This window comes from Labrus mixtus, chromosome 15, assembly GCF_963584025.1.
Source record: "Labrus mixtus chromosome 15, fLabMix1.1, whole genome shotgun sequence".
NCBI lineage: Eukaryota > Metazoa > Chordata > Actinopteri > Labriformes > Labridae > Labrus > Labrus mixtus.
In genome coordinates, this window is record NC_083626.1 from 24,552,802 (window position 1) to 24,563,620 (window position 10,819).

At 41.9% G+C, this 10,819-nt stretch overlaps 1 protein-coding gene across 1 annotated transcript; it reads right to left on the reverse strand.

Moving 5' to 3' along the window:
* Positions 1-1,273: 1,273 nt before the first annotated feature.
* LOC132989984 (lysine-specific demethylase 9) lies at positions 1,274-10,667 on the reverse strand. The gene is made up of 7 exons (XM_061057966.1): positions 10,044-10,667; positions 9,050-9,660; positions 5,851-5,988; positions 5,302-5,444; positions 4,525-4,692; positions 3,168-3,276; positions 1,274-3,072 (listed from the first exon to the last, which is right to left on the reverse strand). Exons 1-7 carry the CDS (start codon positions 10,630-10,632, stop codon positions 2,539-2,541), a joined length of 2,292 nt encoding a protein of 763 aa, XP_060913949.1. The 5' UTR covers positions 10,633-10,667; the 3' UTR covers positions 1,274-2,538.
* Between the last annotated feature and the right edge of the window lie 152 nt (positions 10,668-10,819).

The window sequence follows — 10,819 nt, forward strand, 5'->3', positions numbered from 1 at the left end:
ATATTAGATTTTGCTTTAAACGGACACAAGAATCTGTTCTGCTGAGGATTGTACTGTAAATTCAACGAGTGCTCAGGTTAGAGAAAAAGGCGGGACTTTACTGTAGCTTCAACAGCGGATCTCTACTGCACCGTGACATTCACAGCTAAAAACTTGTGACAAGCGAGTGTGCTGTCAGCGTTCACATATCCCCAGAGACAAAAACACCCAAACTATTTACATACCAAGTTCTGAAGACGTTCTTCAAAACCTGAGGAAAAAGAGCCAGACGATTATTACAACAGCTGCGATTCAGTTTTCATTAGCAAGACACACACTTGTCCTCAAACAATAACTTGAAATATTCATGTCTGGTTGTGAAAACCTGTGTTCATAAATTCAGCTCAATCTTAAGAAAATAAATCAAATATCAAAAAAGGTACAACAGTGAAAAAAAGGGGCACTTTACAGTAAAGAATTGCACAAACTGAAAGGTATAAAGCTGACACAATTTGAATTGCTTGTTTTTAATAGGATGTTGATTAAGATGATTACAGGATCCTGAGTCTCAAACTCAAGTAAAATGCATCTTGTTCCTATAAAAACTTCAACACGAGTATTTGATTGAAGGGACAAAGACATTGGCAAGATTACAATCGGCATCTTCCTGGTTTGTTTCATCGACTGTTTAAAAACGATGGAGGACATGTAAGCTCACCAGTACCTTTGGAGCTCCCCCCACTGACTGGCTGCAGTATAGGTCATAAACCCGCCTTTGGCATGTCAACAGATGGGACATGTTGTCAAACTAGAAAATCTAAATGCATTTCATACACAGTATCTGTCTTTATATTTAATTCTTAAAGAAGTTTCATTCTAGGTACATGATACTATAAATAGGTGTAAAATGATTTGATTGACAGCTCTGTTGATGAATGCAGCTTCTAAGACGCTTTGTGTATCGGATTCCCAGAGTAGAGGAGGATCAGCGAGAGGAAACATATAAAACATAAACACCAGAGTCAATCACCCTGAGTCTGCTTCAAACCAACACAAGAATCTGTTCTGCTTGTGGACCGAGGGATCTTTGCTGTTTGGTACAAATAAGCTCAATGTGTGTTTTGGGTAGTGGATGGGGCGGTCCGTCAATACCAAGGAAGAGCCTCTACTGTGCAACTCTGGCTAGAGGTGGGGATCGAAACCTGGTTCTATTGCGGACTGGGATCTGCATTTATCAAAACCGGAAAATCCCCTTAAAGAAGGACATTTAGGTTTTGGCAAGAAACTTGAATGATTAAGTTTTTTGGAGGGAACATTTGTTTGTTTTCTTTTTGGACTTAAGAGCTCTACAACATCCTGCTGGTCTTGTCTTTACACCAATAATAGAAAAGTATTGACAGTGGTATTGCTAAAGACCTGGTTTATTAAGGAACTTGATAATTGTGTCAATATCAATAAGACTAATGATCCACATCCCTTACTCTGCCTCCAAATGATGTCACCAGCCCAACATGTCAGCTCCTGTCACGTGGAGGTATTTTGGCTTTATTTCTGTACAACAGAAGGAGGTGAAGACACGTCGTTCATCTTTATGTACAGTCAGTAGAACAGTTAGTCGAGAGGCTTCTTCCAGTGAAATAAATAAAACAGTAACATGTCAGTATCATGCTTTCAGAGTATACCTTACATCAACCATGTGGACTATCATTCTGCAAGTTAAACTTTCATAATCTCATCAGACAAGTCAACAACAGTTGTGAGCGTTGAAAATAAATTAAAAAAATGTTCTCTTCTTATAAGAGTGGCAACTTGTTTTGTCAGAAATAAGAGTTTCTTTGTTACATGACACACAAACCATGACACACACCATCTGAATGATACCGATGACAGTTCCAGTTAAAGGCTTTATATGCGATTTTTTGATCCAGCAGATGTCGCCCTTGAGCACCAGCATGAAACCAAAACAACCCGCGGTGCATTGTTGTGTTAGCATGCTACTGCTAGCGATCTTTATTATGCTCGTATCTTCACACTGCATGTAAATTTACCTGAAATGAGCGTGATCTAGAAACACAGTTAAGCAGTGAGTACAGTATGTTATTCTTCTTTTCTCTAGTCCCTCAATTAAACAACTTTTATACACGAGGGGAGGAGTCAGCCGGCTGTCCGGGCGATGTAAACAAAGTGAAGATATGACTCGGAAAACTCGGAAAACATCACAGACAGTGGGACTCGGGTGTTACACCCATTGTAGACAGTCATGACTCACAGAGTTATTTTCAGAGAATATACTTGATTTATATTATATTTAAGTGTGAAAAATCGCATAAAAAGCCTTTAAGGCGCTATTAAAAAAAAGTTGTACATTAAAGCCAAGTATATATTTGCTAAAAAAAAAAAAACTCTTGGGACATTTCAGTCAGCATTTAAATATTTAAAAACGTGTGTAGAATAATTTAAGTTGAAAAGCTTTTCTGACTGACGCTGGGTCAGTCACATCCTTCACATCCACTCCTCCAGCAGAGGGCAGAAAGAGAGATATCGGGTCGTGTATTAAAGTCATTTCGGGAACTCGGCAGTGTGGCTGAGATTAGGAAGAGAGGCCTCTCTTGATGGCGTACAACCAGAGTGCATTGGTTCCAAAGAAAGGTGAGGACTCTGGTATGTTCGTGGCAGGTGAGCAGATTTGGTCGGCTGTGGAGGGGCTGGCTGAGGCTCCTTCGGAGGTGTCGCAGGCCTCTGGAACTCGGGTTCTTCAGTTTTAGCCACCCCTCCTCTGATGTTTCCTCCCTGCTGTCGTGCACACGGGGTTACCGTAGCATCGGGCCTGGCGGGGGAAGAAAAAGAGACTCGGCCCGAGGTGGGGCTGAGGTCATTGGGCCGCTGCTCCTCCTCCTTGTCGTTCTCCTTTGGGTGGTACTGTTTGAGGCGGATGTGCCAGGCCAGGCTGCAGACGGCAGACACCGTCTTAAACTGGTGGATAACGTTCCTCGGTATGAAGTAGATGTCGTCGTCGCAGAGCTGGACCCGCACATAGCGGATCCCTTCCCGCCTCAGCTGGTTGAGTTTGGCATCATCGACCCACTGGACACACTGCAGGAGACAGATACACACAAGTTATATCGTTATCAGTGAAAAAACCTGGAATCACACATCTTCCAGGATTAGGAGTAAATTCCAGGTGTCACCTGAGACACGGGAGGCTCATACAGATCCAGCTGCAGCATCTGGACAACTTCATTGAAGTCCCCAGCTTGGAAACACACAACGTCTTTGGTAATCCGAGGTCGGTTATTCCTGCAACACAAACAGGAATACTGTGGTATCTTAAATGATTTCACAGAGACGAGCTTCTCTGTTGCAAAGGATATTTATTGAATAATTAAACAAATGATTGAACATTGAGCACTGAGGTCTGCAGATGTCCAGAGCGGAACAATACACAAATACATGATCTTAAATATATTTGCATATCATTGTGGTTTTCCTCCCCCTGGTGGATCTTATTAACACTCTCACTTCCTGTTTTGAACAGGAGCATGTCATATCTGTCACTCACACCGAGTATCCAATGGTTAGGTTTTCCATGCTTCTGGTCACTGATTTATTACTCCCCAATAGGAATACCCCATTGATGTAAGAGTTATGCAACACCAGGATGAATCCATCACACATTTTACAACTTAATGACTTTGTTAGAATAGAATAGAATAGAATTACTTTATTGATGCCAAACTGGGAAATTGTGGAGTTACAGCAGCAGGTTATCAAAGCAAATAAAACAATAGAATAGATAAATAAATAAGCACTTATTAAAATAAGAATAGGAAGAGATTTATACATCAAGGATTTAACTTAACATTCCTACTGGTTTAAAAAAAATAAAAAATTAAATACAAAAAAAATAATTAAATACAACATTTATTCAGGTTTGTCAACTGAATGTAAAAATGTATTTATTAAAAAAAAAGTTATTGCAACAAAAAAAAAACCTCTATATTTTCCTTTGTATATACTGCATCTTTACATCATTGCAAACACTCGTGAGTTAGTCTAACTTCTTAAGCTCTAAGAATCTGGATCACTTGTGTGAGTACACTAGAGCTGCAAACTGTGCCATTTAAAAACCAACTTATTTGGAGGAGCTTTTTGGTCATTCGAGTTGTTTGTACATAAACATTAAACAAGATATTTTTTCCCTTTTTTAAGAATTTTCTGGGGGCTTTTTATGCCTTTATTTTAGATACCAGGGAGAGAGAAAGTGGGGAATGACATGCGGGAAAGGAGCCAGAGGGACTCTAGGACTCTAGCCCCCTGTACTTGGGGCACACGCACCAACCGCTAGGCCACCGGCGCCCCTTGTGTTTATACAATTTTATTTCTCTTTTCAAACACTTGGCTTAAGTTTTTCCACTTTTTTTAAGTGTCAGCTTTCTTCCCCTACAGCTTATTTTGTTTCTGTGTTTTGAAATATACTGCATTAATAAAGTTTAGCATTATATATATATATATTTTTTTATATATATCACATCAAAAGATACTCACCATTCTCCAAAGTGCACTGCCTTCAGGACTCCTACAGCAGCCGTGCTCTGCCAGTCAAAACTCTGTCCCACATGGTCAGCGTGGGCTTTAGTCCGGTCCTCAAACAGAACCTCTCGGGGTTCACTGGCCCTCGGCAGATAGTGCAGATTCTTTATCTCGTTCATTGACCTGCACAAAAAAAAGATCATACTTACGTTCCCTTAAATGTCCGTGATTATTTATTTATCATTCACATCAATACGGACCTGCTGTATGTTCATATATTTTTCAAACACATTATTTTCCGAGCCACCTCTCCTCACCTTCAATCATACACGACTCTTTTGATATTTGGAAACAGCAGGGCATAAGTAACCTAAAGTCTCTGTTAATAGATAAAGTATCTCCCACATTTGAACTAGAGCCTGACCGATTAATCATCCAGCCCATAATATCGGCCGATATTAGCATATCCAGTGACTATCGGTATCGGCTAATGCACCGATATTACTCGATTTATTCACAAATCCCAGCCGAGACTCAACTCTGTAAACTCTGACCTGCCTCTTACGCACACTCATTCTGACATTGTCCTAATCTGTCCACCTATTGGAGCTCAATCTTCCAAACACTGTCTGATGTTTTACACAATGACTGTCCAACCTGGTCACATGATTGCCATTTTAAGGCATAGATGGAGAAAAAAAAAAAACAAGAACCTTTTCAGGAGCCAAACTGAGAATAAAAAAATGTGTGTAGCTTTGTTAGCGCAGAGACTTCTCATTGCCGGGGTCGTACCTGCGTCTTTTGAAAGGAGACTTGGGCATGTCAGCAGTGGGAACCATTTGTTCTCCAGGTCGCACCCACATGATGGGTCCATCGTCACTCTGAGAGCGACAGTCCAGCTTTAGACTGGAGAGGCTTCCCCATGGCAGAGTCATCTGAGGTTACACACACACACACACACACACACACACACACACACACACACACACACACACACACACACACACACACAGCTGTGAGTTTAAACAATATGCAAATTTCCAGAACAGAGGCGAGATTGATTGTTCATTTTAATCAGTAAAACAAATACAAATACCATGTCATAACAAACTATGTGTAATTTAGTTTCCATTTTAATATGAAATGTACAACAGATTGAACAGATGTTACATAACAATAACAATTCCTCAGCTCTGGAGTTCAAGTGGAGTGTGGTGCTTGTACTTCTTAATTAGCTTCCTGGCAGAAACATGCTGTGCTCAGCAGATTCACTAAGATGTGGTCTCATATCGTTAATAGAGCTAGACGACAAACTTTGAAAATGGAAAATCTTTCTCTGACCTTTAGAAAAGGTGACTCCTCGAGCATGTCGAGGAATTCTGGGAAATAGTCTCCAACTTCTTCGTCCACGGCTCCAACCAAGCTGATCTGTCTCATGGGTCCGGACCGGAACGTTCCTGAACTGTACGTCCGGCTCACCTAGGACGAGGAGAAACAGATGATGTCTGTTCAACTGAAAACAATACATAGATTTTGATTGTCAGTATGGAGTTTTTTTTATTTTGTCTTGATTTTGGCAGTGTCTTACCTCTTTGCTAAATTTTGTCATGCGCATACATAAGTAGTGTTTTCAACATCCATCTTTCTTTGAACAGTCAAATATATCATCTGTTGGGAATTATTGTTGTAGAAAATGTAAATAAAGGATGTTCCTGCAGAGTGCTGTAACTCAATTAATCCGGCAACTACCCTGCGACAGGGTTCAGGCATTAAAAATAACTACTGAGAAATAATCAAACCTGAAATCTTCACAGGAGTTTTAATCAGAATTTAATCAGAAATAAGAAGCACCACAATCTCAATAGATTTGAAGGTCACAGATCATACTCCTTTTCAACAAGTTTTAATAAGTCTCAGAGCTCCCCAAAACATGTCTGTGAAGTTTCTTGTTTTAAATCCACTCTGATTCTGTATTTGATCATGCCTATAAACCCCTCTATTTCAGCCCTGCTCAGAACAGGCTGTTTCTGTGTCTGTACCTTTAAATGTAAATGAACTGTCTCCGGCCACGCCCCCCCTCTCTGGAAGGGCAAGGGTCGCTCGGGCTTTCTCGCTCCATGCTCTGGTTTTTTACAGAGAGAGGGCCAACTCAGAGGGCAGAGAGCAAACACCTAGCTGTGGGAGTGTCACCCACCTGGGGGAGGGGTTACTGCCCTCTGTGATGTCACAAAGGGAAAATTTGCTCAAATCACTGTTTGAGCACACATTTTCTGAAAAGTGGAGCAGGCAAAAGACGGAGAGGATGGACTTTTCTCATGATTGGGGAGTTTGTAGACAGACTAGGTACACGTATTAGTGTTTGAAAAACACGATAAAGTGCATTTTGCATAATATGCAACCCTTCAGTGGACACAGCTCTCGTACATTGTGCATTATACTCTGTGTGTGACGCTTCTTCTTCTGTGAGCTAAACGAACCTTCTGCTCATGAGACAAGTTTGTATCTTACAATACTCTTTCTGTCCAACACTACCCTTCAAGATGGAGGTAGAATTTAAACTCTCAAATACGGCTTATTAAACCAGCCGGAAGCTGCAGCACATGTACGGACCTCGCTTCAATATTTTCTTTTTAATTCATGTCAGTTTTCATACAAGGTCACCCTCATGGGCTCCTTATTTATGAGTGAATGGCAGAGAAGCTGCAGACCAGAATCATGGGAGATCAATACTGTTGTATGTAGATTTGTTTGCATGTACAAAAAAACGTTCCAGATTATAACCAGTGTAGAAAAACATGTTGAGGTTAAGTTAATCTGCATAATGTCTTTCCTGTTTGAGAGCACCGCTGTTATTCTAACAACATGTAGTCTATTCAAGGCCTTCTGTGTGCACTTTTATGTACAGCATTGACCCTGTGAAGTGCAGTAGAAACAACAAAGCCACTGCTGGCGGTCACATTGCTCTCACAGCATCAATTAATTCTCTGGATGCTCGAGTGGTGAGATGATCAAACGAGTGCTGCTCTCCCTGTATGAACAGAACACTGCTGAGCTCTCTGCAGATCTAGCATCACGCATGCAAACATCCTGGCTAGCTTTTCCTCCACTCTGCACATCCCTCCTCAGGCACCAAGAGTAAGTATTATTCTGTGTGGAGCAAAAGCGGCTCCATTTGATCTATTTAAGAACAGGAAAAACTTGGCATCAGCTCAGGTTTTTAAAACTGAACGACAGTGACCTTTGGACGGAGTCAACTACAGGGTGGTAAAAACACCTGAAGGCATTCATGACTGCAGGACAGAAGTACTGTGTGCTGATTCTCTTTTCAGATAACGCATGTCAGCCACTTTGATTTAATTATCCTATTCACAAATAAAAAATAAAAATGGTTTAAGTTTCTATAAGTCATTGAAAAGGTAAGGATAATCTGTGCTCCTCAAAGTTTGAATTCTTCATAAAAAAGTTTCCCCGAGGTGCATTTTCATTGCATCTCACATGACAACATGAGGCCAGTGACAGAACCCATGACACTAAAATAAAGTTTTATGATGCAATTTCTATGCAAAGGCATTCTAACCCAAGCCTGTCTTTTTTTATATATTTTAATTTAACCTTTTTTAACCATTTAACCAGGAGTAGAGCCCGACCGATTAATCTGCCAGCCAATAATATCGAACGATTTAGCATATCGGTATTGGCTGATTTTATCACACAAATGCACCAATATAACTAGATTTATTCAGCAGTCAAAAAGATGTTTATTTATTTTAATTGCATTACGCTAGCAGTACTCTTTCTGGCTGTCACCAGCAGAGGGCGCTTTATGGATTGCAACGAGCATTATCACTCTCCATAGTGTCAAGCTGTGTTGCTCAGGTACTTTCTAGTTGAGTGACCGTCTTTTCTTTTTCACAAGTGTGTGATGACTGCATTTTGAGGGAGCAACACAATAAATGTGTATTTATCTATCTCGACAGAACAAAGATAGAGATAAGAAATATATCGGCAAATATATACATTTAGGTATTGGATTTTCTCTCTCCATTATGTCGATATCGGCCCCAAAATTGCATATCGGTCAGGCTCTAACTCGGGGTATTCCCATTAAGATACAAAAATCTCCTTTACAAAACAAGACAGCCCTACAAAAAAATAGAAATACTTATTTTTTAAAAGATTGTTTTGGGGGCTTCTTATGACTTTAATTTCAAGACAGGACAGTGGATAGAGTCAGAAATCAGGGAGAGAGAGAGAGACAGGGGATGCGAGTAGGATCAACAGGTCTGATTTTGACCCGGGACGCTCGTTCTGAGGACTTAACACCCCGTACATGGGGCGCTCACTAACCGCTAGACTACCAGAACCGGGGCTCCCAATTGTAGAAATATCTTTAATCAAATTTATAAAAGAAACTTAACTTATTTAGAGCATCGCCAAGTGATTGATACTATCTTCAAATTAATATGATTTGGGTTGCGATGAAGATGCAGGGTTTTTTTTTCCAGTGCAGGTCAGATGTACCTGTTGTCTTCAAACATACCTGAGAGTGAAAGTTAGCAATGGTGGTGGTCTCGATGTCTTTCTTGCCCATAATCTCCATCTTGACCGGTGTGTTGGGGAAGTTGAAGGCGAAGTAGTCCAGGAAGTCCGGTAGGTAAGCAGCCGCTCTGTGAACCACTGCCAGGGCATAGGTGGCTGCACCTCTGGGCCTCTCGGCAAAGGCCAGATCCAGAAACTCCTGCGCAAAACACTCCATCTGAGCCGGACTCAGACACGCCAACTCATCAGCGTAGGCGTGCAGCACCGACCCCCCACCGTTGGCTTGCCTTTCCACGTGCATGAAGCGCCCGTAGGTGCCCGTCTGGAGACAGGAGCTGCGGATGTAGTGATCCTGGTGGGAGAGGAAGGGGGCGTGTTCCAGTTTGAGAGGGTGGAGGTAGGGTTGGCGGCTGTCAACGGGGTCCCTGCAAGGGTGGCGATGATTGTTTTCAAGCTTCAGGGCTGGATCTGTCTGCACCGCTTTGTTGTGTGTGTGTCGGACCTTTTTGGCATCGCGCTCTTCCTCTCTGTGCTTCTTCTTCCTCTTCTTCTTCCTCAGGAGATATTCCTCCAGTGTCAGTGACTTCACGTTCTCATTGTTGAGCTTTGGCTCTACAGGTGCAGAGGAGCAGGCTGCATTTAATGTGTATTATTCTCTTTTATTAGCTCTAATTATTTAATAGAGAAATGCATGATTAACTATAATAGAAATGCTGATTTACAATATTATTGGACAGGAGTTCAGCTTTGTCATTATCATGCATCATGAAATTCTTGGCTTCTCAAGACAAGAAACCCAATCAATAATCTTGGATACTTACTGTATTTTACTACACATAAAGAGGGCAGTTATAAGTTATATTGGGGACTGATATTTCAACATAATATGTGGAAATCTCTTGCTCCTGCCCCCTTTTTTTGAACCCCTAAAAACACTTTTTTTTTTTTAAAAGCACACAACCCCTTTAATATATGCACAAGATAATACAACTCACCTTTCTTTTTCTTCACTTCAGCGTGTTTCACATTCGTCTCTGTGTTTTCCTTCCTGGGCTTAACTTTCGGGTCTTTATCCCGGTGCGGTTCTTTAAAATCCTGGGGTTTGGCCTTGAGCATCTTGAGGGGTGTGAAAGTGAAGAGCGCAGGTGGCTCGGGGGGAGCCGCTCGCTTCTTCTGCAGCTGCTCCGGCGCCTTCCGCGCTGCAGGAGGAGGTGGAGGCAGCGGTGGCTGCAGGTTCTTCTTCGTACCGTTGATGAGGTCGTGATGATGATGGTGATGGTGGTGGTGGTGGTGGCCGTGCTGATGTTTGTGCAGGACATGTTGGTCTGCGTTAAAGTTGTGCGGTTTGGCTTTCTGCTGCAGCTGGTGCGGCTGCTGGCCCCGCTGCTCGGCGTTCAGGTGGTGGTGGTGATGATGGAGCTTCACTTTCTTCACCTCTTTCTCACACCTCTCCCGTTTGACAGCCGATGGCGACAGGTCCCGTTTCTTCTTCTTCTTCTTCTCTTTCATGTATCTATCAAGACTAACCCTGAGCCGTTCTTCTTCTTCTACTTTCGCACGGAGCAAGTCCACTTGAGCTGCCATCTTCGCACGTACAGTACATTTAAAGGACTCGGGATGACTACTGCGCAGGTGCAAGAAAAAATGTAGTCCTCCTGTACTAAATTTGTAGTTCGTTTCCGCATTTTCAAGCTACTACGCACGCGTAGCAATGTGGGCCTGTGGGTTATGTAGTTTGTGACGTTGCAAAGCTACACGGGAGTTGAAGTCA

What these genes read in the sequence shown, in the direction of transcription:
- LOC132989984 (XM_061057966.1), bottom strand. Translation starts at nt 10,632, where the DNA reads ATGGCAGCTCAAGTGGACTTGCTCCGTGCGAAAGTAGAAGAAGAAGAA. An exon ending in TGAAGTGAAGAAAAAGAAAG is followed by an intron (nt 9,661 to 10,043) that starts GTGAGTTGTATT and finishes CTGCACCTGTAG; the next exon opens with AGCCAAAGCTCAACAATGAG. An exon ending in TCTCCTTTCAAAAGACGCAG is followed by an intron (nt 4,693 to 5,301) that starts GTACGACCCCGG and finishes TTTTTTGTGCAG; the next exon opens with GTCAATGAACGAGATAAAGA.